The sequence below is a fragment of the Notolabrus celidotus genome, chromosome 6 (assembly GCF_009762535.1).
Source record: "Notolabrus celidotus isolate fNotCel1 chromosome 6, fNotCel1.pri, whole genome shotgun sequence".
NCBI lineage: Eukaryota > Metazoa > Chordata > Actinopteri > Labriformes > Labridae > Notolabrus > Notolabrus celidotus.
Genome location: NC_048277.1, coordinates 13,265,513 through 13,292,171, shown reverse-complemented (window position 1 = coordinate 13,292,171; position 26,659 = coordinate 13,265,513). Strand labels below are relative to the sequence as shown.

General features: G+C 38.5%; 1 protein-coding gene and 1 long non-coding RNA gene across 2 annotated transcripts; one reads left to right on the top strand and one right to left on the bottom strand.

Moving 5' to 3' along the window:
• On the top strand, nucleotides 1–18,934 carry LOC117814045. Its single transcript, XR_004631504.1, has 4 exons — nucleotides 1–140; nucleotides 17,742–17,854; nucleotides 17,966–18,081; nucleotides 18,848–18,934. It is a non-coding gene; the product is annotated as an uncharacterized LOC117814045 (long non-coding RNA).
• LOC117814039 (anoctamin-1-like) lies at nucleotides 300–26,126 on the bottom strand. Its single transcript, XM_034685148.1, has 26 exons — nucleotides 25,797–26,126; nucleotides 17,724–18,098; nucleotides 13,378–13,476; nucleotides 12,739–12,890; nucleotides 12,510–12,564; nucleotides 11,689–11,737; nucleotides 10,914–10,969; nucleotides 10,658–10,699; nucleotides 10,296–10,360; nucleotides 10,098–10,196; nucleotides 9,823–9,957; nucleotides 8,414–8,574; nucleotides 8,120–8,202; nucleotides 7,738–7,749; nucleotides 6,509–6,583; nucleotides 5,832–5,900; nucleotides 5,518–5,719; nucleotides 5,172–5,283; nucleotides 4,917–4,974; nucleotides 4,344–4,444; nucleotides 3,963–4,105; nucleotides 3,288–3,440; nucleotides 3,131–3,183; nucleotides 2,181–2,365; nucleotides 1,900–2,005; nucleotides 300–1,265 (listed from the first exon to the last, which is right to left on the bottom strand). The coding sequence occupies exons 1-26, from the start codon at nucleotides 25,899–25,901 to the stop codon at nucleotides 1,002–1,004; spliced, it is 3,009 nt and encodes a 1,002-aa protein (XP_034541039.1). The 5' UTR covers nucleotides 25,902–26,126; the 3' UTR covers nucleotides 300–1,001.
• Nucleotides 26,127–26,659: the final 533 nt, after the last annotated feature.

Sequence of the window (26,659 nt, the reverse complement as noted above, 5' to 3'; positions counted from 1 at the left end):
AGGGTTTGTTTTATTTACTCTTTCTGCTCCTCCTCTAGACTTGCTTATCCAATGAAGAACTCTGCAGCTTACATTTGTCAACAGAGCTGGCAGTAATGACATCACATCCCCTCTTTTTGGCATCAAATAACTTCTGAAAGGTAAGTCAAATCCTCCAAAAATGAACTCCTGCACATTAATCAGGACATTGATGACATGAGCAATGCATTATTGCTGGCAGCCCTGATCTATTCTCTTTTTGCTGCAACACAGGGGATCTGTCTTCTTCAGTGAGTAACAAAGACAGAGAGAAACACATATTTAAAGATGCATAACATTTTATAGTAGAGTTTTTCTGCTGAGAACACAACATAAAAAAGCAGTAAAACAACAACCTGGTATTTCTCATGACATAACCTCAGTGTTTCACTTGGTTGCACCATGCAGGATGAAATACAAACTTCCAGTTTCAAAACTGCCTTCAAAAGAAAAAAAAAAACACATTTTGTTACAGAAAAAAATATTTCCTTTTGTACTGATTTCTGAAATCTCTGGCTGTAATCGATGACAGACTGAGTGAATATGACCTTTGCACTCTTTACTCACAAATAAAATAAAAAGCTACATTTACTGATTTTTTTCTTTTTTAAGTATACATCTTCAGATTCTTATACAATGTAGAAATCATACCCATATAAAGAGATTGGAGCATGCATTAGTCTTTATACATTCAGAAATATGTGTGCCCATTTATACATTTGTGTACACTTAAAGATTACTATGCACATTCATACATCGGAGTAAGCAAATTGAGATACAATTTCATTATTCGGCACACACACGCATTACAACATTATGTTCTCATACATTCACAATATCTTTCTTCACATCTTAACAGACAGCTGCTCTCCCACTTGTTGGAATGATCTGAACAAGAACAAAAACACAGAGTCTAGGTTGTCCTGAAGACAGGCTGTTAAAAAATGTACTACGACTGAACTAAGAAATCAGGGTAGATGGCATTAGAGGCTTTTAGTGCTGTTGTTGTGCGGTCCAGAGCGTTGCTGAGCCTTCGTGCTGTTATTGTTGTTGTTGCTTTTTCTGGTGCTGCAGTTCTCCTTGCCCCTTACAGAGGTCCTGCTCTCCAGGTTATGAATCTTGCCTTGCTCTTCTTTCAAGAAGAGGTCCACCAGTAATATCTTCTCCTTGTGGATCTGGAGGCTGATGTCTTTAGGGATGTCTGGGATTAGCCAGTCCACTATGTCACTCATTAGCATCACAACATTCTGGAAACAAGGAATAAAATGAAAGCATGTAATTTTGGTTTATTTTCTTTGAGTAGTCATGTAAGATTAATACATACACCTCTTTGTCTGTACATACATTTTAAGTTGCTGTGTAAAAAGATATGTTACAGTAATCACTAAGTATCACAAAAATGTGTTTCCACACTATCAGTTGTTGATGTCCAGCTGCTACAGACTTGCCAACTACTGCTATATCTGTCTCACCACTATCATCTCTCTCTCTCTCTCTCTCTCTCTCTCTCTCTCTCTGTCTCTCTCTCTGTCTCTCTTATTCTCCTCTATCCTTTTTTCAAGACAGATGGCTGTCTAACATGAGTCTGGTTCTGCTTGAGGTTTCTGCCTGTTAAAGGAAGTTTAACAAGTGTCCTTGCCACTGTAACTTGCTAAATAACTGCAAAGTGGTCTGCTCATGGTGGAAATAGAGATAAGACTGAGTCCTGTCTGTGAGATAGGACTGGATCTTATCCTGTCTTGATGTTAGGTCTTTGTTAATAATTTAAAATAGAGTAAGGTCTAGACCTGCTCTGTTTGTAAAAGCGTCTTGAGATAACGTTTGCTGTGATTTGGTGCTATACAAATAAAGATTGATTGATGTCATGATGTTTCACTTTACCTGGAAAACAATGACAAAAGCCAGTCGGACAGCCAGCACGGCCCAGAACTCCTTGGAGATCTCATATGGAGTGATTGACCATGGAGGTTCTCTGTAGTCCTTATACCTGTGAGGACATTAAGACAGTCTTATAGTTTCAGTTTTATGGCTGTAACACTATAACAAAAAGATTGGACTTTACATACCTGAAAACAACACAAGTAGGCAATGTGGATTTTTAAAAACAATGAACGCTGTGTCATGGTGAAATTGACAGTTGTGAACTGATATGGATTGCCCACCTGCAGATCTCTACAGGATACCCAAGGTGCAATGGATTGATGGTTTCTTTGCCTTCCTGGAAGTGGCTGACATTAAAATAGGACAGCGTATGGTTGACAAATCCATGCATGGAGCCATCAGGGCTGTACATATACTGGTAGACCATCCGAGGGATGAAGTCTGAGGTGAAGGAGATGACAAATGCCTGGGAGGTGTGGTGGGAGGGATGGAGGTTCAGAGATTAGGGACAGAAATGGCAGTTAGACGAATGTTAAGAAAGATTGTATGTTGCATATGTGAATAAGAGTGGAATGTAACAAGTTTAAATGAAACAATGCAGTGGTTTGTAGTAGTTAGGTTAAATGCTAACAAACATGCTAAAAGGCTAAAAAACATTGTCCTAATCTTTCTGATATGCACAGAAATCAGGGCCATCAGAGCCACAAGAATTCAAGAGTGTATGATTATCAAACCCTGTGAGAATGGCTAATGAGTGGCTGTGTGAAGTACTGGACTTTGAAATAGTTTATGAAACCTTGGCTTGACACAGTCCTGCCCCTTAAAGAGAAGTGTTTATGTGCTGAGGAACACTTTCTCTTTCACTTCTCTTAACACATCTAGGCCCTCAATCTCATGTCATTTTCATTATGTTCAGCACAAAACAATCTTCATTCCCACTGCTGTTTGGTCCCTGACACATACTGAAAAGAAAGTGGATGTAACCTGTGCCTTAAACCTGAATTCTGTCTAACTGGCGAGCAGAGAGTGAATCAAATTGAAGGGCGACCAGAAAATTAGCCTGTTTTTCTCTTTATTTCTTATCTTGATCACCATCAAATTACAGCCGAATTTCTGCCTGTCACTGTATTGTTTCAAATCAGAATGATGGAGAATAGCCCCAAAAGCAGAATACCAACACTTTATACAGTTCATGCATCAGTATAAACAAATTAATAGATGTTTTACTTACATTAATGATGACAGCCACTTTGGCCACCCCTCTGAGTATATTGTACCATATACCTGTAGACAGAACCATGTGTATGATCAGCTGTTTTTTATTCACAGGACTATTAGAGGCTTTTTTTTTTTACGACTTTTTGTAAAAGCTGTCAAACACCACCCACCAATATCTTTGGCTCTTGCCGCCACTGGTCTTCTCAACTCAGCCACAAATTTCTTGGCATCAAGTCGTATTTCAATGATGTTATTGAGCAGAGCAAAGAGAGGAGCCAGGGGGAAAGAGGCCACGAACAGCGTGACAAAACCAAACTGAATGACTGGACACAGAAGAAGACAAAGGACAGTTATCACTCCTGATTGCTGTTTTTATAACTGTGATCAGAAACAGTCTGGGTATGTCTACTTAATATGTATATAAAGTTAACTATCAACGTTATTTTAAATTAACTTGGATTTCTAATACACAAGCAGGGCAATGAGTGCTGACAGCTCATGTTAAAATTAAAGCCACTGTGATGAGTTTTCATGATTCCAGTGACCCCTTTGGGCAAAGTCTGTAGTAAATGGAGACCACATTTCTCATGAGCACAATCACCGGCTGTCGTAAAGATCTGGCTCTTACCAAAGCCTGCATTGGTTGTAGAAGCAAATGAAAGGAAGACAGACCTTGTTTTGACTACTACTACTACAGAGTGATGAGGTAGTCTATTGATTTGTAGCAATTTGAAATTATTAACTTGAAGTAAACTCAGTAAACAGCAATATGGTTAAGGTTTTATCTAGTGCTGAGGAAACAAAGCAGTAAGTGTGTGTGGAAGCATTTGGAGTATGGTACTTACTCATTTCCATATATTCAGGTGTAAGCCCAGCAAAAGGCTCCAGGAAGTGGTCTTTTTCATATCTCTGCAGCTTCTTCTGTCTCTCCTCTTCCTGAAAAGCCCCCTGCTTTGACTGAATGTAGCGAATCAGCTTCTTTAGTTTGCTGAAAAACATTATAGCCCGCACACAAATATACACACAGACACACAAAAATAATTTGGACATATATAAAGAAACCTGCAAAGAAACTTTGTTTTGTTTATCATTTCCCTTATTTCTGATTTGACTGTCATTACTTGGCAATAAGAAACTAAGCTTGATCATCTATCACCCTAGATTTAGTCTGCAGTTTTTGAAATTGTAATATGTGTTCATAAGCGATACATGTGATTTATACTCACGGTATTCCAATTTCAAAAAGATTGTTCTGAATGAGCTGCTTTCCCAACATGGTGATACTCAGCTGGATACACAGCTCCATCAGACAGCCACCATGAGCACACTGAAAAACAATGTGGAAAAACCGTGTCCACTCACAACATTTTTGTGACTAGCGTCGATATCTCCTGGCAGTATCTTAACAAATCAGGATCCAAGACTCATGCTTCGTAGCTACCTAGTAAAAAAGCAATCCTACTTTAGTTGTTTAGTTTGCTTGTTAGATAACTGTAGTGCTAGGAAAACAAGTGGTTGAAAAGCACAAAAGCTACTTTTCTAGCTGTGTAAATAAATAATTTTTATATCAGTCAGATTATATTTAAATCAATTCTTAGTGTCAACTTGTATATTTAGTTGGTAGCCGAGTAATACACCAGATAATGTTTGCAGGTGAATCAGGGTCATGTCTCACTCTGTCTGGATTCTATTTCATATAATTACCCACTCACTATACATATGGCACTAACAACATCCTGTCAACCATTTTACCCAAATGACGCTATTGTCAACAATCGCAAAACTTGTATAAACCTTACCTCTTCCATTCTGTAGGATTCAAACACATACAGGTAGCTGCCTGGTCTGCCCACCAATCTAAAGGGAAATCCAGGAGAGAGCCAGGAGCTGATATAAAATACATTCACATTCAAAAAATATGTATTTATCATTTTCAGATTTGTTGTATTTATTTCAGAATAATTATGAGGTACTAGAATGTCAGAAAGAAAGAACACAAGAACCCAATGACAGAAAACTACAAACTGACTTTAAAATTTGATGAGGTTTCCCACCTTCCTCTGAAGAAAGCGATATAGATGATGGGGGTGAAGGCATTGAAAAACTTCAGAATAAAAGTCTTGAAGATGAGTCTTTCCTCAAAACTCTTGTCAGTTTTAGGAACCTCTAAAAATAAACAAGAAGTCAATAGATTGAAAACAGTATGTAATTTAATCATAAACTGCTCAGTTGTACTCATGGTTCACAGATGATCTTCAGAGTAGCTTTAATGCTAATGTACAGATGTTTTCTGCTTTGACCACTGATATATGAAATAAGACCAATGTGGAGACAGGTGATGTCCTGTTGTCTACTATGATTATGGACGTTAGACTTGTTGGTCTGATTTTGAGAACCTACCTAACACAGTGAGCCATCGTGCCACAGCTCCATACACCTCATCCAGTATGAGGATTACCACCAGATTGATGATGGCTGCAGTGGTTTTAACTGTCAGCTGTACATGGTTCCGTGTGGTCGGGTTGGTGCTCATATGAAGGGCGGCTTTTGTGGAGATTCGATAGAGGATAACTCCAAACACAATGGCAAATGTAACACCAATCTGTGCAGGGGAATGACAAACAAAACACTGTGAGGGGAAATAAATTACCAATCCACCATCTTTCCATAAATTACCCATGATGTACAGTATCTATGGAGATTCTTCTTCTTACCATTAACAGCATCATGACAATGTTAGTCATGTAGGCAGGGAGGCGGTCTTGACATGTGAGCTTTTCCCTCTAAAAGTAAATGAAACTTTCACAAAACTGCAACACAACAATTGAACTAGTTGTCCTGTTGCTGTAGATGCTGACAGATATATCAGACTGTCCAGTATCCATTACTCAAGCAGTAGATAATCTAGCAGTGGATATCCGTGGCAAAAAACAAGTGTTTAGTGGGGCGCCATTAACCTAGCAGTTTAAGCAAGCGCCGCATATGTAGAGCCTGTATGTGCTCTGTGTGTATGAAGGCACCAAAGAAGACAAGTAGTTACATGAGCTGCCCAGAGCCTAGTCTATTTAAGACCTGCAGGTGACCTGACATGCCGACTGGTTTGATTGATACTATGTCTTAAACACGTCCATATTTAATTAAGAGACCTAATACATTCTCTTAGCACAATTTTTTAACCCACAGATTGCGCTCCATTTATCTAGCAAAGGGTAGTTGGACACACCCTAAATGACCACACAACTGTGCTTTAGGTTGTTTAAACTGGGCCCAAAGATGCTCATCATGCACACACCCAAAGGTCTGAGGCATATGGTGAAATAATGTCAATGTGAAAAATAAAGATTACATACAATTTGAAAGATTCTGATTTAAGAGCCGAGCATATAATTACCTTGTGTCGGAATTTCTTATCGTTGCTCAGAGATTTCTGCATAACCCTGAATTCATATTCAGCCCTGGGGTGGTCCTGTGATGGTGACATGGACACAAATGGCACACAGAGGAACATTTAGATGCATACGATCTTGGCAATTACTTAAGACCATTGTAAGCCTTATGCAGTTATTGGCTTGCTAACCAGGTTCCCCAAGGAAAGAAATACAGCACTTAAAGAGAGAAATAAGGCGTATAGTGATAATGGCTGCAGTTGATGGAGCCTGGGACATGCATTTGTTTTCAATTAACTATTTAATGACACTCTTCACAAGTGTGTTATTACAAGTAAATGCATAATATCAGTGTATTTTAAGATTGACAGTAAATGTCATTGTGTTTTAACATTTTTTGATTTTCTGAATATTTCAGACTGGTCTGAAGAGGAGAAAAATATGATGGTTACCTTAATTGCCTTATTTATAATTACCCCAAAGCATTCTTTTTCTAGCATGAATCCCAGACTCCTATTGATGTGACTGTGAGAGAGAAAAGAAGCAGTGGTAAAGCTCGCAAAGAGATGTTTATTAAAGGCAATCATGAATGTTTTTTTCTTTATAGTTTCCTTTGAGTTACCATATAAAACTGTGATAATTACTCTGATAATTACTGTGACATTTAGGCAGCAAAATTCCAGTGAGTTAGGGCTAAAAGATAAATCACTGTCAGCTTCTTCATTCACACTTCTCACATAAAGCTGCCTCCTGTCTAAAAGTTAAAGTGCTATCAGGCAGAAAGCCTGCAGGGGCACATAGTAGGTGCCACCACCTCTAAAAACTTTCATAACCTGAACATTTTAATTTCCCCCAGTCTTAGACCACTATTACTCCATCTGAAGACACTGTATTTTCTACCCTGTACTGTCAAATTATTTTAAAAACAATACTGCTACTATTGCTTGTGTGTATATGAGACATAAAGGTCAGAAATAAATCCCAATGGACAGGCTAGTTAAGGTTCAGTTATAAAGGTGTGATGGTTTGTTAAACCTCATCAATAATGTTTTACTTACTGATATGAAGAACACTTTTATATATTAAAATATTGCAGTACTGTATGACAAAAGTTTAGTGTTATGTGTTAAAGGTTGTAGCAACAGCAGCAGCAGCAGCAGCAGCAGCGGTGGCAGCAGAAAGACTTGAAAGAGTAAAGACAGGAGTTTATTTAGTTTTAGGAATTCATCCAAACCTTGAGAGCTTCCTGGGAAAAATAAATTAGGAGAGAAAGAGAGGGAGGGGTTGGAGAGGGAAATGAAGAGATTTGTTTGACTTCATGTTTAATCTGTGTTTAGAAATTAGAACTTCTTTAAAATATGCAATCCACTTCAGAGGATCACAACAAAATTAACAGGCTGTTGTCAGATAAGCAATAACTTTTTGTTTATATTTGAGCACTTACCTAGGCTCATTTCATTGTTTTTGACAAAGAATGTTAATACCTGGCTGGATGTAGTATAGCAGAATGTTTGTCTAGCACAGCTGGAAGGGTTTTTCATACAGGTGTTGCCAAACCTGTTTCAGTTTTAGATTTGCACTATTCATTTTCATTGTTACCTGTTGTTTCCACTCACCTCTTCCTCTTCAAACCCAGTCAGGTCCCATTCATGGTTCAGCCTCATCTGCCTCCTCTTCCAGTGCTCCATGAACATGGCCGCTTTGTACCAGAGAAAAAACAATCAGATGACAACAGGGACAAATAATCACACTGAGTACTCACAATGAAATTATTCAGATTGGTGACAAGGTGCAGTGTTTTCTAAAGCGTTGCGCATTGACCTTGACACTCTCCAAAACTATCACAGTTTAGCTAGGTAGACCTTTATAAGGTAAATAGGGGTTGAATGAATGGATGCGTGTTGACTCACCCCAGAGAGCCATGAATATTGAGAAGAAAACTGTGGCTGGGTTGTCAAATAGGTGACTGGCCCGTGCTGTTCCACAGGCACTGCTGAGTTTCCAGTAGCTGCACACTCGATCACACAGGGGACACATGGTGATGTTGTTTCTTGGATGGCAGATCTCCATGCTGGGACAAAAATAAAAAACACAAATGACCATACACATCCAAACAAAACAACTTAGAGCTGATAGTACACTATGGTTTTGGGTCAGTAATTTTTACACTCAACAATAAGAGGGACTGTTTTCTTGCTCTCAGGTCAATATTTCATCAAACTGCTATTGCTATTTCTAGGTATAAGTTCCTCTTTTGGGATGTGATGTTGTGATTGACAGCTCTGTTGACAAATGCAGGCACTCTTTCAATGTTCATGTCTATATAATATCTGTTAGGCGGTCATGTTCCTGACACTGTGCACTACTGAATACATTTGGCACTAAAACAGACAGACTGCTGGTCTGCTTTATCTTATGTTGCAATAAGGGCCAGGTCAAGAGTGTGACATTAACACTTTTATTGAGTGTGTGTGGTGTGTGTTTGCATTGTGTGCAGATGTGTGCCGGCAGCATGTGTCATAATATCCTGTGCATGATGAGAAGCAGGCAGAGGAAGGAGAGGAGGTCGTAGTCTCTCAACTCATTCATCAAACTCCTTCTTCTGTCTTTTAGTTTTTTCCATTTCTTTATCTACCTTGACTTTCTTCCATTCTAACAAGACAACTTATTTTGTGTCATGTGGATTTATAACAACTTATTTTCCTCATAGAGAAGCTTACAAGTACAAGTATGCCTGATTAAATTACATTCACTAAAAGTTATATATATTTTTTTCACGTAACAGACTCAGATTGTTATTTTAAGTTTCTGACAATATTACAAAAACGATCCCTGCTGAGATATTATTTTATTTTATGCAGTCAGATGTTTGCCAAAAAAAAAAGAACAAAACATCTGCTAAATTGCTCCTGTTAAAGCCATCAGACTCCCTTGACAATAATGTTAATTTATCCTTGCAGGAGTTCCTGGTCTTCCACTTCCAAAAATGATTAGTTGAAAGCCCAGCAAGTTTATTAAGATATTTACTAATTGTGTGATTTTCTATCACTATTAAATTGAATGTCAGAACTGTTAAAAAAAAGAAAAGAATAAAAAGGGAATTTTTCCTGTAATTGAAGCAAAAGTGAGCCCTGCAGAATTAGCAGCAACAGTTTCAGGTAGACGAATGAATGGCAGAGAATAAGTGGTGAGAGATTTCAATGACTACACTGAGGTTGTTCATTTTAAACAACTCATAGACGTATTAAGTAGCTACTCATAGAACTTTATGTCTGCACTTGTTAGTTTGTGTTTATGTGTGTTGAGTGTCTGTGTTTACCTTGGTATGTTGTCATCAACAGTTGCACATCCATACAGAAAGACGATAACCCCCACTAGAGAGGCAGGAATCAGCATCTGGGTATACAGACCCAACCAAGCAAAGTACAAACCAATCTTCTCACCAAAGTACTTCCTAAACATCACAAACAAGATTAACATTATTAAGATTAATGAGATGTCAGATGCATCTAAGCATGTAAAAAAAAAAGTCAATAGATTTGAATGAGGATAATTAATGCCATGTGCAAGCGAATACAAAAATGTAGAGCGTACAGACTAACAGGGGTTGGGCTGTTGCAACTTTTGGCCTCAAGCAATGGTTTATCTGGACATGCACTGGCTATAACTGAAGCCCTGACATACTGGCCTCCCCTGTCAGAGGATGAACCCTTGTCAGAGGTGGATGGATTATGAGATTGTACTGACACAAGTTAAAAGCAATAAATCATTTATATAAAGAAATGTCCTTACCGCACAAGTCCAATGGGCTGGTACTTGTAGAACACACTGTAGTTTGCCCACTCCTCATATAAAAGCTAAAGAAGACAATCAACAATGTCTTGTTTCATTATATGTGTAGATGTATAAACCTTTCAATGTCATTTTGGCAAAGTTTACTTCTCTGAGTCCTTGATAGTGACCCAGACCATTGAATCACTTTAATATGGACTTTTTTTCCATTCAGAACTTAAAACTGTAGTGGATTTTTTGTTATACTTTGTCTATTGTAGTGTAGGCTGAACAAATGCAAGAGTGTAAGCTGCACAAACTAACATTACACCAATCAGTGCATACTTTTCCACTGGCATCCACAAAAGAGACAGCTTTCTCACCTTTCTGTCATTGATCTCTGCACTCTCTTCATTCACATCCCCCTGAAAAAAGAAACACCAAGGACTGTTACTTTCACTCACGTTTACTATGTGGCCATGGTTAGTAGCCATACTACATCATACTGTATGTAGTATGGCTACTAACAACTTCACATGCAAAATATTAATGAATAAAAACAGAGTGAACAAAAACACAAACAAGGCATAACCTAGCATAATCAGTTACAATATTTTTTTAGCGCAGAGTATAACTCACATCATGGAGAGGGTAAGCTGCTATATAGACACCACTACCCAGCAGACTGGTGATTCCTGCAGATAGAAAACAAACAAAGCTGGCGTTACTGTGTTCCAACGTCTTTATGTTGAACCACTCTTCTGGTGTCGAATGTTCAGTTGGACACCCTGGATTCATTAGTGAAAAGACAGGTAATAAAATCATCAATAATGAATTCTTTGACCCAAAAGGTGTCATCATTTTGGTGTGGAGATTTAGCGGGCTCACAACTTTATACTGGGCCATTCCACTAAAAGCAGCATGAAAAGCTTGAGTCAAATTTATCAGAATTCGTACATATTTGTAAAAGTTCATTTACAGTTGATTTGCAGTTAAAAGTACAGTAAGGCAGATCATAATGCACAATAGTTTGCCTCTCTCCTCTTTCCTTATCAGGTGTGCTGCCTGTTGCTGAACACAGCTAGCTAAACAGTTAGTAACATTCCACCAGACAACAGGGTGAGATATTACGAGAATCCACTAGATGTTTTTAGTTTTACATTGAATATGCTCAAGGCTCATCACATGGACAGTGCTAGTTAGTTAGTAAGTACTGTGCCCAGTTTAACAACCATTACTGCTGTAAATGGCTGTGTGTTCTGTCATTACCTGCTGAAGCAGAGTAAAGTTCTTGATTCCGTGTGGTGCAAAGTGATTTTCACCCACATACCTCCACTCAAAGACAAAGTAGTCTAGCCTACTTAAAAAGACCAAGCACAGCAACAAAATGAGAAAGACAAAGATCCAGACTTACCCATACTGTACTTGGCCTTGCATTTTGTTCTTTTGAGTATTTCATAAACCTGAAAGGGAATGAAAAAATCGTAACCAAGAAAGTTTTAAAATGCTACAATTTGGAAACAGTATTGCTAACAGCAGGCCTGAAGGAGCAACTGAAAAATTAGAGCCCTTGTGGGGTGTTCCCAGTCTGCAGTAGTCTTGTTTTTTTAAAGGGGTCTTAGGGAGGAGTAAACAAGTGACAGGGTCATGAGTGGCTAAGGCTCAGTGATGCCCTTAGGAGTGATGGCTGGCCCATGTCGTCTCATCCAGTGTTATTACAGCTCAAATTGCTGTAAAAGATAAGATGTCAGTGCATCCTAGTTTGTTACCTATAGGGCTGACAGGTCAGAATGCCACGCTGACACCTGTCCACGGCCAAAAGTGTCTTACAATGAGCACAAGAGCAATGGAGGGAGTTAGCCAGAAGGAACACGACAACAAGTTAAACGTGTTGACTTGGCCTTCAAATTCTCAAGACCTCAATCCAATCTAGCATTGGGGGATGTGCTGGACAACCAAGTTGGACCCATGGATGTTACACCTTGCAACCACAGAGCTTTAAGGATCTGCTGCTAAGGTCTTGGTGCTAGATACCACAGAACACCTTCAGAGGTCTAGAGGTCTCGTCAGATCAGAGCTGTTTTGGCCTTGACCTGACGAGAGCTGGTTACACAATACTAAGCAAGTCAATATGTTAAGGCTGATGGGTGTATATATATCAGTCTGAAAATTGTGTTTATTTGAATGATCATTCTTGTGTTGGTTAATACAAAGCGGGGAATAAGTTGGACTTACTATTGAACTCCTTGTTCTGCTATCAAAGAAATAATCTTTGTCTGAGAGGTCAAATCTGTAAAACATACACACACAATATTAATATTCCATAATAGTTCTCTGTTTACAATTTACTGTACATCTTATTATTGGTCAAAGAACAAAATAACTTACTAACAGTTAGTTAGTTTTTCAAGTTGCTGTGAGGCGCATATAATCATGAGGCTACAGGTAATTTAGGTTTACTCACAGGTGCTGTTTTTCTCTGGAGAAAGTGTGCGACAGATGTTTGAAGTTTTTAAGTTGATGTTCCTCAACCTGAGGATGAAGAGGCTCCAAAACTTTATTGACCAGAGAGCTGATCTTCTCCATAACACTGCCCGACTGCTTCACTTCATACACCTGGAAAATTCCCACAGATCACAACAACAAATTTTAATCAATCTTTTTTTTTTAAAGTAAGACACAGTGATAAAACACAAAATTCGTTCTTAAAGGGTTTTTCCCTTAATTTTCTGCTCCCAAATTGTAAATGTTGAAAATATCAAATTTGTATTAAAATAGAAAATATATTTTCATTACTTCCTTTTCAACCCAAAACTTAACATGCCCCTGTCACAACTTTTTTTTGAAACTTGTTATTAGCATAACATTGTTTTCCCAAAAAAATAAAATCATTTTTTCGTTTCAGCATTTGATATGTTGTCTTACACTATGTTTAATTAACTATTTAGTTTAAATCATTGAAAAAACATCTAAATCATTTTTTTTTTATTAATTTTATCATTTTTCACAATCATCTCTTTTGGAACTGGGCTTGTAATGTAAATGAAATGTGTTTTATGGAAATACACACTAAAGGAGAATAAAAACAGACATTCAACTTTACCTTCTTTGTGGGCATTTTCAGCTTCATTAACTCCGCCTCTCGACAGAGAACATTCCAGGGAGCGTGAATCTTTACAAAAGAGACTCCTGGAATTTTGGTCTGAGAGAAAAAAAATGAATATAGTTCAGTAGTATTAAACACAAATGTGTTTGTGCCAACAAGAAAGCATCACAGAAGCAAAACATTTAAAAAACAAATAACCATTTGAGCTGTACCCTGTAGGATTAAATGCCTGTGGTCACCAAAAGAAGTGCTGGCCAAATTTGAATGCACTTGACAAAATAGTTTGCGCATCTGTTTCCGTCCTCTTTTCAGGAAAATCTTCTCCTCTGTTCCAGTAAATGTGTCTGCTGGTTTTATGCCAGGTGTGAGAGAAGATTATGTGATTTGTCACCACTGAAACATGACTACAGCCTCAACGCAACATCGCACCTGGCTTAGCTTAGTGTGAGCCACAACTAGTGATCACTAAATCACTACACAAATGAGTCGGTGACACACAGGTGTGTGTTGCCCTTGCACCCAGTTGAAGGAAAACTCCTATGTGGTCTTTGCAATCTCAGGTCAGTCACTTCAAGTCACTGCTGTAGAGAGCCTAATTTTCTATTTATATGCTGGCATTAGGACATCTTATACATAGGCAGAATATCATATTACAGCTTTACGCGCCTGATACACAGATATGTCTAAGTTGCAAACCCTGCAAATACTTTTATATGAAACTGGCTGCTACCCAAATTGTCTAAGACATTCACAAGTGGATGTCTCCAGACCTCAGGCAGTTAAAAATAGAGAAAAGCTGAGGCCATGTCTAAGCTATTTACTGCTGAAAAACAACTTTAGTCATAAATTTTCAAATCGAATATTTCTGCATGATGGTTGTCAACAGCTGGACATTCATCTGAAAGCTGCAGTAAGAGGAAGCGATGCTCACCGGACACCAAAAGAGTGAATTGGATCCAAGTAAGAGAGTGTAAGTGATATATTTTCCTTACTTTAACAAGGCATATCAAAGATCATAGGTCGGCTATTAAATTCAGTGAGACTTTCCAGTTCCATGAAAAAGCTTTAAAATGAAAACGTAAATACATTCTGTCTGACTGGTGACAGAATAAAGCTTAAAATTAGGACAAAATTAGGGATTTCCTGTTTGGAAGACCTTTCTTATTTTCAGAAGGAGTAAAACAAACTGTGCGTCGTACTGTTATTCACCAAACCTTGATCTTCACACCCAATGATCCATGGGCTCTGAGGCACATTCCTGCTAAGTTTCTAATCGTCATGTGCATGAGGGCCCCTTGCAGATTCTTGAACGCCTTTTGCAGAGTTTGCAGAACTTTAGAGATTTGGCCACAAATCAAATCTTAATTGGTGACCCAATAGATGTGGCTTTCCAAACCCCAATGAATATAAGTAAAGCAAGCATGGACAGTGGAGGGAGACAGCTGCAAATTTCTGTATGTGAAGACATCAAGCTACTAAATGTTGCTGTTACTTTTTTGACTCATAGTTTAGTTGTTTATTTTTTGTTTTGTGTTTATTGTATTAGTGTATTACACTTAACACTCATTCAACAAACAAAACACAGCTGAGATAACAATTATTAGAATATCTGGCTCGTCTTTTTCATAGACAATGATCAGTGTCGAGTCAAGGGGAGTGGCCTGGGGTGGCACTGGCTCCTTGAAACTTTATTGGAGACCCCAGATGCCCCCTAAAAATCATAAGGTATGATTGGCTATTTGTCTTGTCAGAGGCAGGATTTGTGTTACAATCAACAAATTGGGAAGTGTTGACAGGTGGAAGTGGCTGTCTTTGTAGTCGAACATTTTCGTTTGTGTGTGCCTTCAAGTGTAACTTTGGAAAACATGTTTTGAGCCTCTAAAGAAGAGGCTGAGCAAATGTATGTGTTACTGTGTGGTTGTGTTTCTTTAATTTTAATGAAAGTTGTTAAAGATAGTGAGGAACAAAGATTTTTTTGTCTGTGCACAGATACCCCTGCCTAGGTCACAGACTCAGTTTGGCCACTCTCAGAAAAGTCTTGTCATGCCCCTTGAAATGATCATACATTTTTGAAAAGCAAATGTTTGTTATTTTAATGAGACATCGTTTTACTTTTTACTAAACCTATATTTTGATATGTCATGTCCAAACATCAGTTATTATTGTCTCTTTTGTTAGAGAAACAATGCAACATCACACTGTTGTGTGAATTACTCATTGCAAATAAGATTACTGAAGTTTGGTTAAGGCTTGGCAGACACTGTGGAATGTATAAATGTGGTGGAATATCAGCACACACTGTATTAGTGAATTGTGAACTACACAAAACCAAACCTCATATGTATATTCTCACACTGTATGGTGTGATTGTAAGGCATGGTGTTACATTTTGGAGGTGGTGCGCATTGGCTACATGCATAGACCTCTGCGTAGGTATGGGGCTATGCAGACCTATGCACATAGACTACCGTGTCGATTCAATGCAGAAGTATAAACCGGGGGGCTTAAGTGAAAATGTGGAAGGTTTGTAAAAGTAGAACTTGGATCTGTTGTAACAGATTAGATTCCACAGGTTTTCATAATGTTATAGCTGATCAGTTTATATCAATGTGTATTTCATTTGTCCGTATCAAATAATATATTGTCATCATGCTTTTGGATGCTGTCTGACAATTTGTGTGGGCACAACTGCAGAAAAAGAGTCCTGACCGGAGGCTGAAGTTGGGGAACTGGCTTGAGGAGCTGCATTCAAAGTGAGAGAGTATGCTGTCAGCCGACCAACATTTCTAACATGCCAGAAATTTGTCTAACCAGTCCCGGGCAACTGATCAGGTCATGATGGGCCCTCATGCCCCCTGTACACTGCATGGAAAATTAGTTTGAAAGAAAGCTGTAATCAAGCCTGACTTCAAATCAGTCAGGTGACCCAAAGATGATAGTAAGAATGGACTTTAGCCTGCACATTGTATACTTCTGCTCTCCAAGTGGACCACTAGATGTCTGCGGAAAGTCTTGTGAATACACTTTTGGACAGACTCCCTGACCTCTTTGGAGAGCAGCCACAAAATTCTCAAATCTGTAGGACCAGGACCTGACAGGACTTAAACAAGACTGAACTTCTGAAAGTATCTTGTAATATTTGATAGCATCTATGAACACTCAGCTTTACCAACTTTACTGACTCATATCTGGGCAGATGCACTGACACTTGATCTTGTTAGTCAGGTAATCGGTTTGGATTTAAATGCTCTTGGATCTTATAACAGCTGAGAAACACATAGGTAGATGATTGTCAGTGCTAGGGTATGTCTTGAATACTCTAATGTCTCATGTTAAAGCGAAATACACACTCTGTCAGCTGTGCAGGTCAGACAGGAAGCTGTGTAAAACTCTATTAGGACAGGATCGGTTACATGTAGTGGTATCCATGTGTGGATCAGACCTGGGGCCTGAGATTTATCCCAGCAAGCCTGCTTCTCAGACACAAATTAATAGAGTAAGAGAGAGCAACATAATGGTTATTTCTAGTGAAACAAAACGTCTCTATCTCTGCAGCAATCCTCCCTGTAATGTTGTAAGATATTGTAAGGGGGCATGCTTTAAAGAAGTGTATTAATGCAAATTTATATTTTTCCTACAGGCCACATTTCTTTTAAATATGACCCTCTAGGTGCGAGGTCAAGACCAAAAAAAAGAGTCATATGCAAATCTGTGCACACAAGTTATTGGGCATACAAACACATTTATAATCTGCGGGGATGAATTTGTAATTCAGATCTGCACAAGGTCATTTTTCCTTGACATGGCACCTGGAGGATGACACTTATAAACATTCTCACACTGAAAAATAATTCGGTTTTTTTGTCTCAGCAACACTCTCTGTCACGATAAAACACATCACAACAATCAAGTAACATTTAAATCTTAAAATAAATGTATGTCCAAATGAACAATTGAAAGTATACTGACAACAGGGAATGCCTGGCAATGTACTCTTAAGTTGCTCTGGCTTTCTCCCACAGTCTAAATGCATGCTAGTTAGGTCAATTGATGACTTTAAATTGCTTGTAGGTGTGAGTGTGTGCATGAATGGTTGTTTGTCTCTCTGATTGACTGTGATAGACCGGTGACCTGTACAGAGTGTACCCTGCCTCTAGCTCAATGGCAGCTGGGATTGGATCAGGCCCTCATGGCTCCGGATCACATGAGAGTTAAAGATAATGAAGAACTCATGGTAACTGTAAAATCCCAGAGTTTTTTTTTTCTGTCCATTAAGTAGATCACAGACACTATTAAAAGTAGATCTATCCAAAGACAATGAAGAATCATAAATGTAAACTCACATCCTCTTCTTTCTCCAGCTCCAGCCCCATGTCTCTCAGTTTCCCCTCAAACTCCTCCCTCTTGAAAGTCTTGTGGTCCTCCTGGCTGTTGAGGGTCTCTCCATGAAGGCCTAGCTCCACGTCCGCTGCAGGTGAGTCTTTCAGATTTTTTGCTTGTTGACGTTTGAGACGTTCTTCGCGACTTTTGGGGCCACGGCGCAGGCTGCGTGCTACGGCATTTTCAATCAGAAGGTGTGTTGCAGGCCGGGTGGAGCGACTCCCGGCTGGTTTCTTCACAGGATAGGTGAGGACGTAGTCGACATGCCGCTGACCATCCTGGAAGAAGAGGCCGTGCTGGCTGGTGGTGTTCTGCTCTGGGGTAAGAGCCTTCAACAACTGGAGGTGGAACATGGGGACAGACAGGGAGAAGGAAGGGATTAGGAGATGAGTTTGTCTCTGAGCAATGTTGGGTCAGTTTGAGTAGCTGGAACCATTTTAGCCTACACTTCCTGTAACAGTGCAAAGTAATACATCAATCTGGAAAACTCTTAAACAACAGACCTCAAACTTTAACATATGAGGGTTACCACTTTTAACAAAGATGTCACCTGTACATGCATAGAGATAAAACAAAATTCTGGACCAAAACCCATTGGGGAAAAACAGTCCCTACTCATTATTTCATCCCTGTGGGCCCTTCATGTGTGAGGGTTTATATAGTAACACTTTTTTGTGCATTTGTGCTCACTGTCAAGCCAACTATTGTGTTATTATGTTTCACCTTGCTTAAACTTTTAAGCTTTTTGATTTAATCACTCACTTGTGATACGGTTGACAATGATTTCAGTGAACCAAAATAACCAGAGACGTACAGTCAGCCTCTGTTCTCCATGATTTATGGTCAAGTATCTTTTTAATTGTGGCAATTGGAGTCTGAAAATACAGTACCCTGTGTTCAGAGTGCTCACCTGAGACCTTTTAGCTCTATTAAGAACTGCCCGTCCGATTTTCCACACCTATGGACTCTTTAGAGCGCATTCACCTTAAGTGTGTGAGTGCTAAGTGCTGTTCCACTGACACATCATCAATACATGAGTGCTTTGCTGCAGACTTTTTTTACTCTTCCTTTGACTCTATCTTTGCAGACTTTCCTCTGGGACTTACGCAGAGTTTATTACAAACTTAGGGCCATAAAAGACATGATTGTCAAACTCCAACTTAATGTAAACAAATGTTTGTATATTGAAGGAGTATTAAATAAAATAAATACAATAAATAAAACAAGCATGAGTCTGTCAAGAAAATCAAGTTTATCTGTCAGTGACAAGATGTAGTAAATCATTTCTGTGGTTCTTTAATCCACGTTTGCATGTCAGTTATATACCCGCAAAGTATTACCATGAATGATCTTTTGACAATGATAGTGTGCTACAATATTTGAACACATTAAGACGTGGATAGGTTACAAATGGGATGGAATTTTTTGGGGGGTTGCTATTTTATGGCATATCTTGTTTCTGGGTGTGATGTGATGTCATTATAGTGTGTCACACTTTAATTTTTTAACCTTCTCAAGCCCTTACACACTCACAGTCTGATCGCATGACAATATTTAAGACGTGTGTAGTTCAATCAATCTTATACACACAAAACAAAAGTTGACACTTCACATGTAGAGCAGGTCTTATCTAACAAATGTGTAAGGCAGTTTGTTCTTTTTTTTGTATTGTTATCTGTGTTAGATTTTTGTTTTTTATGCATAAGATCAAAGGCCCTCCACAAATACTTTTCTTCAAAGTCCATGTTGTCACAGCCACAATCCTGTAATCTCACAAAAGCATAAATATAAATCAACACAGCAACTATGGCACAGTGAGTATTAGAGAAAATGTTGGTTACTTAATTTAAAGTCCAGTGAATGCAACAACAAATGATTCCTTACCACTTGAGGGCAGCAGAAACAAGCTGTGGTTAAGTCGTTTGTGGATTCTAAGGCTGTGGATCCTTACATGGATGACTGCAATTCACTTACTTTCTTCAAAATTTTCACTTGTGCATATTATTTTCGTTAAAACCATTAAGTGTTAAACAGAAAATAAAAAGGTTGGAAAAAAAAATATTGAGCACACTCACCATCACCCTCATTTTTTCATCCTCATAGTAATAATAATAATAACAATAATAATAATAATAATAATAATTATATTATTATTAATATTATTATTATTAATAATATTAATAATAATAATAATAATAATAATAATAATAATAATAATAATAATAATAATAATATTATTAATAATAATAATAATAATAATAATAATTAATATTGTTATGGATTAGAAATAATTGAACGATTAGTGCAAAGTAGACTCAGCCTTACTTTCTTGTCTAGCTTCATAGAGACACACTTTTCCATGCATTGCTACTGAGCACTTGTGTTAAAAATGTTGCAAATGTTCAAAATGTCTCTGTTCTCCAAATCCCATCTTGCTAATGCTGAATTATTCATACCCAGAAGTGATGAATGAGGCTGCAGTGAACCTGCAGGCTGCACTCTTAAAGAAAGTGACATTTGCACAGTACGTGGTGTTGTGCAATCCAATTGGGTGTACTGTTACATCTGGACTTCCTTCACATAGCAGTAATTTGGATGATACATGATGAATGAATGTTTTTCAGGGGCTCAGGGGCAGTTTGGTGCCAGGAGACGCTTTTGAGTATTTCTGTATAAGATATAAATAGTATGTGAATTATGAGCTCTGCCATGACCTCAGCTTATTACAGTATTTCTCCCCACCAAGTCTATTCATAAAGCCTGGCTGCAGATGAGACAGGAGGTGTCTTCAGATCAAACTACCCAGAGAGTACACACCAATATTTAAAGGGGAACTCCACCCATTTTGCACTTGAAGATCAGTTCACAAATCCTGGGTGGCGTTGTATTCAGACAGCTGGGTCCATATTGGATCCAGTTCAGGTTCAAGGCAGACTGTAGTGGCTGCAGCATAAGCCTCTTGTAGAATTCAGATTGTTCTGCAGCACTGTAACTGTGACACTGAGCCTCACTGTAAACTATTTGTGACCCAGTGTATGATTTTATGTTGGGGAAACTTGACAGGCACAATGTGTAAGTAATCATTGCTGTTTGTACTTGCCACCTCTGTTATGCCTCTGATACAACTTTCGATGCCAGCCTAGTTGTGGGTGACTTTGTATTTAAGCAGGCTATAACAGAGGTGTAACAATTCTGTCTCCAACAGGACATGTATAAGGGGCTACTTTTTCAAATGGTCAAATGTTTCCCATCAATGAGCATCCAATATGCCCATCTTTTTGCCAGTGACAGACTCAGACTGTTTTATAACAATCCCTACAGAGATAGAGCTTTTTGTTTTGGAGTTAGTTGCCTTTTCTGTTATCTGTCAAAACCGTTAAATCTGCCTGTTGACACTGTGGTCAAAACTTTTTTGTTAGCATTCTATGTTGGTAAACTTTCTTGAGAGTAATGAGGAAAATTAGGGAAATATTGACAGTTCATTGTCAAACATGTGAAATCAGCCTAAGGAGCCACTGGGTCCCATCCTCAAGTACAGCAAGACCCCGTCATGCAATCCAGGTGGTGAGGCTGGTGAGTGCATCTCTGAGCCATGTTGATCCCACCTTGAGACTTGCTCTAAATGTAAAGTGCATTATAAATAAAATGTATTATTATTGCCACAATGTAGCTTAAACCACAAGTGAAAGTGATAATACCAACAATATTAAAAGTTGTGACAACTGCAAAGCGCAGAGAAGAAGGAGAGATGACCGAAATGTCATCAGAAATATCCCTGCAGAATTCCAGTTCACTATGTCTAATGTTAACTGCTTTGATTAAATGAAAAAACTTGGCTGCAAATTGAAATGTTAAGTTTAATGTTCATTGCCTCATGGAGCCTGATAAGTCTTTCCATGAAAGCAATAGATTCGTTAAAATCCCTTCAGGGTGAGACCAGACCCCTGCAGGGTCCTGCTCACCCTGTCAGTATTCTAATTTACACAACCACCTGTCCACCATACATTATCTCTTAGAGCCACCAGACTTCTTAGATACAAACAAACAACGCATAATCTTACTATCCAGAACACAGGATTTACTCTTGTAGTACAGCTTCAGTTTGTAATTTGGGTTATTGTTAACATTTATTGTGTTAAAAGCCAAGGTCACATAACCACATAAAAAATCCTGAGGGTTGCACATCCTTATTTCTGTCAAGTAAAACTAATACTTTTGTTGATTACTGCTTTGTCCAACTTTAAAAACAAATCTAACCTACAGAAAATGTCTGTCAGTGTAAGAATATTTTCTTTCATGTTGTCATGTAGACAAAAAACCCCAATGAATGTACTTTTCCGTGATGATTATGTTGCAGACATTACAGCCTGTTTTGAAAGCTGTTACCTCAAGCTTGCTAATCATGGTTTCTCTCTCTCTCTCTCTCTCTCTCTCTCTCTCTCTCTCTCTCTCTCTCTCTCTCTCTCTCTCTCTCTCTCTCTCTCTCTCTCTCTCTATCTGTGAATGTTTTCAATTTGATGACAGAGTAGGCACTGGGTGTTATGTCAAATAAAATTAAGCATTTTATAAATCCTGAAAAAGGTCTATCATTGTACTGATGCCACCTGCCAGCAGCTGTGTAGTTGACCAGGAGATACCACAGACAAGGAGGTAGTCATTAGTTTGAAAGTGCCTTGTTTACTGCAGAAACCACAACACGTGTATGTCACATGTTTGTAAGTGCAAATAGCGGTGTTTATTACGGCAGCCGAATAACATCTGTCAGCTGTCAGGCACAGTACTGAGATCACAAGAAGAAGACACTGATCATGGAGACACTCATGAGATACACCTGCTACAGGGGGGAGATTCCACTGCTCATACCAGATACCACAGCCAGGTACAGAAGGGGTTAAATTAGTCCACAGAGTCCTCACTCTTCTTCATTCCCATGCCCTCCCGCCATGAACTCCACACTTCAACAATGTATAGCCTATGTCAGGGCTATTCAATTAAATAATTGGTCGGACTGTATTTTCAGACTTAGGACATGAGCTGGGCCAGACATTTTTAGCAGACAGTGAGCAAAGTAAATCATTTAAAAGAAAAACAAATAGATAAGATAACAAACACACTGGATGTTTATTAACGTATTGCCACATCTATAAGGGCATAAACACAATAAAAGAGCAGCACTTGTCAGTGTAAATAAAAGATGTTTTTCTTGCCGGACCCAAGTCACAATCACTCAGCAGTTGCTTTCGGGCCGCATGTGGCTGCTAATTGAATAGGGCTGGACTATGTGTTTGCATTATCCTCTGACTTAAGAATTCTGTCCAAGAAACACTCTTCCACTTGTTGCTAACTTTAAAAAACAACTAAAAAAATGTGTTTTAAATGTAAACCACTTAAAATTTTGTATAAAAGTACTTCAACAGATTGATTTGCGGTAGATTGTCTACAATTTTGGGTAGCTAGCTACTACATTAAGCTAACTGACAAGCTCTAGTTTAGCTTAATTTTTCAAGTAGCCTAAGCTAGCATGTGTTAGAGTATCTCAGTGTCCTCACGAAAGGAATGGTTTTACAGTATGTCTGTCAGAAATGCGGAACAGAGCGAGGATTTTTAACTTTAGGCTATTAGGTCCTTTTTACTACAACTTTCACTCGAATAATGTGTGTAGCAATGTGTAGCCACTGCTAGCTAACATTTGATTCTGTTGTGATCAGCTGTAGTGTTGTAACCCTGATAACATTTAGAATGACTGATCAGTGATTTGTATTCAGGTTTGATCAAATCGGATCAGATAAGCGTTTTTGTATTTGATTTGTATTTAATTCAAGAGTGTTGTTGTATCTTTATATCATATTTACACTTTTTCATTTAGCTTTGGAGCTGGCTCTGACACTCAAAAGCTGACTGCCTGCCTGCCGATGGTCTCTTACACACCCTGTAACTACAAACCCCTCCCACATAACAAATCCCGATTTAAACCCTGATAGTTGGATCTGATTTACAAGTGGTATTTGGGTCTTGGATGTGTTGCAGTGGTTGAGTTCTACTTGTAAAGTAGCTTGGATATAAGGAGATATTTATGAATCATCAAATAGTTCACAGTTGCTTTCAAATTAAGATCAAACCTGAGAATAGGGATGTCTCATAAAAAGAGGCACCAGGTCTCTTCCTTCCTTCCTGACCTAATTCAGCTCTTGTTTTATGAGCTCTCAGCTTCATGGACCACCAGAGAAGAGTCATGTATAAAATATAGTGTAAGCTTTCCTATTAAAGAGGGAAATTAACTATGTTGTACTATTTGTCATAGATTGAGAAATCAGTGATGGAGCACAGTATGGTAATAGATTACCAAAAGTTGGATCCATAATTGTATGTATTCATCTTTACACTACCTGTTTGTAGGTAGGGGTGCCGTATGAGGGAGAAAAGATTGGACGATTTCAAGGGCCCTTGACAGACAGGGGCCCTAAAATGTATTATTAGAATATTGGAATAGTTACAATGTTATGTGAGGCCAAATAACATGTTATTTGGCCTCACATAACATTGTAACTATTCCAATATGCCTGACTTATAGATATAAGTTAGAAAATATATTATATATTCTTACTCATATCTATAAGTCAGGCAGTTGCAATCTTAAATGAGTCAGACCAAAAATGCTATAATCTATTATTTAGCTGTCTCATTTTGACATGAGCTGATAACAGAAAAGCCTGGGTCGTGTTTATCTCATGCACACTTGGAAAAACTCTCCTGTTGGCTGAAAGGGGAGATTGTTTTTTTTAAGATTCTGTCAAAATTTTCCAGAATGAAAAAAACATCATAACAGCTAGCAAAAAAAGCTTTCACTTTACAGGCAGCCAAGTCAAAGCCAAGGCTGCAGTCTATCTCCCTGTCAAGCTGTTTATTCCTTGATGTCATCATTTTATGCATATGGTATAAAATTGTGTGACAACATGAGGACCAAAGCCTGGCAGCACGATTGTGAAGCAGTGCAGTACAATGATTTTTGTGTACTGCTGCTTAACAATAGCTCAAGTTTACTTACATTACCTATATGATCTTAAGGTTTTACAAATTTATTGACATAATGAATTTAAAGTTCTAAGGAAAAATTACATCACAATGATCACAAATATTGATGTAGGCACTGTATTTCTATCAGAGATGAAACTACCAAAACAACCTGTCTTCTAATATGAAAAACTAAAGCATGACATATTTCAAATAACGAACATATGCAGATAAACTTCCATCCAATTTTTTTTGTTCATTTATTGTGGGGTTCCAAAAGTTTGACTACTTCCTACAGATTTGTGAATCACTAATCTTTTAGTTTAGGTTGTACGGACTCAAGAGATGTGAATACTTTGAAGATGCTCAAAGAGATAACATAATTTGTAGAACTACCAGCGATGGTACATGTAAACCATTTCTACAGCAGAGTTTTAAGGGTTTTCAACAGCTATAAGCTCATCATTAAGTAATAATATATTACTTTCTCGCTTGAAGCTATTGGTTTGCTTTATGGAACTTAAATTGGCTCATCTGTTAAAACTAATGGTAGTCTTGTGTCTGTCTAACTTTTTAAAGCTGAATATTTTGTCTTCTTTTTCATAACTTTATTTCCAGGGACCTTCAAACAGAAAGATCCATCAGATGTGTTTATCTTTTCAGACATACTTGTCCAATAATCAGCTTGGCATAACTGGAAACTTTGGAAACTTTGGCATCTCCACAAAAATTCAAAACATCTCTGTGACTTTGAATGATTTGAGCCAGAATATGATGACTTCATTGAGACTGGCAAAACAAGTGGGGTCAAGAGGCTGTAAACGTTAGGTTACGTGTACTTTACTTGCTATCGTAACCAATAGAAAAATACAGTTAGTTGTTTAAAATCATCAACTCTAAATATATATTGAGAATCCACAATGTTTGTCTAGCATCTGTGTACAGTCTTTAGTGTCTGAATGTCTACCTGAGCAGATTTTAGTCAGTGGCTCTGTCTATCTTCTGTCTCTCCCGGAGAAACTCACCTTAAACTTGCCATGGAAGATGACATCTTGTAGGAAATGAGGAGCCTGTTGCTCCGACTCTGAGGTTGGAGAGGGCTCTACTCCCACCTCTGCCTCCTCTGTCATTGTCCAGTCCCAGCAGGTAAAACAGCAGAGACAAACTGATGTGGTGAAGAACTGTTTCCAAAAAGAAAAGTCCGCTTTGTGCTCCTCCTCTATCTACATCTGTGTCTCCTGTTTGAAATGTCTCATAAGACGTCAGTATCTCCTTCCTCTCGTCTTATGTTTTTGTGACTTGCTTCTTTCTTGTTCCTTTTCTCATCTCCCTTTAAAGCCCTGCGTGGAGCTCTGTTTCTGTCTCAGTGTGGAGTCGCTGAAGTGAGCCTGAAGCCTTGTTACTCGAGAAGCCGTCTGTGAGCCAAGATCTAAACTTAGACAACGATAAAACTCTAATGAACACAAGGTGCCCTCCCTCACTCTGTCTGTCTCTACGCCGCTGTAATCACTACAAGATCAACCACCCCGATACACACCCAACATTGCTCTCTCCCTCTCCCCCGGTTTCTCCCTCCCTCTCTCTACCAGAGGCTACAAATCAGAGCAAGGTCAAAGTTGATGCATTACATGTCAAAGAAATGACAACATGGCTCAGCTTACCAACTGAAAACATTCCAAACAGCATTCTCATGTGTCAGAAGAAGCCTGTATGTGTGTATACTAAATGATATCAGGCTGCAGAGTGAATTAATTAATGCCCTGGTTTGACTACACTCACTGATCCAGTACACACACCAGAGGTGCCAATATGACGTTTTGAAAACTACCCTTATCGGAGGAACTTGGCTCTGATAATCTCTGATGGCTGTGAAGCCTCCACTGGTCAC

What these genes read in the sequence shown, in the direction of transcription:
- LOC117814039 (XM_034685148.1), bottom strand. Translation starts at nt 25,901, where the DNA reads ATGACAGAGGAGGCAGAGGTGGGAGTAGAGCCCTCTCCAACCTCAGAG. An exon ending in CAAGGCCAAGTACAGTATGG is followed by an intron (nt 10,970 to 11,688) that starts GTAAGTCTGGAT and finishes TTCTATCTGCAG; the next exon opens with GAATCACCAGTCTGCTGGGT. An exon ending in ATAAGAAATTCCGACACAAG is followed by an intron (nt 5,901 to 6,508) that starts GTAATTATATGC and finishes ATTTACTTTTAG; the next exon opens with AGGGAAAAGCTCACATGTCA.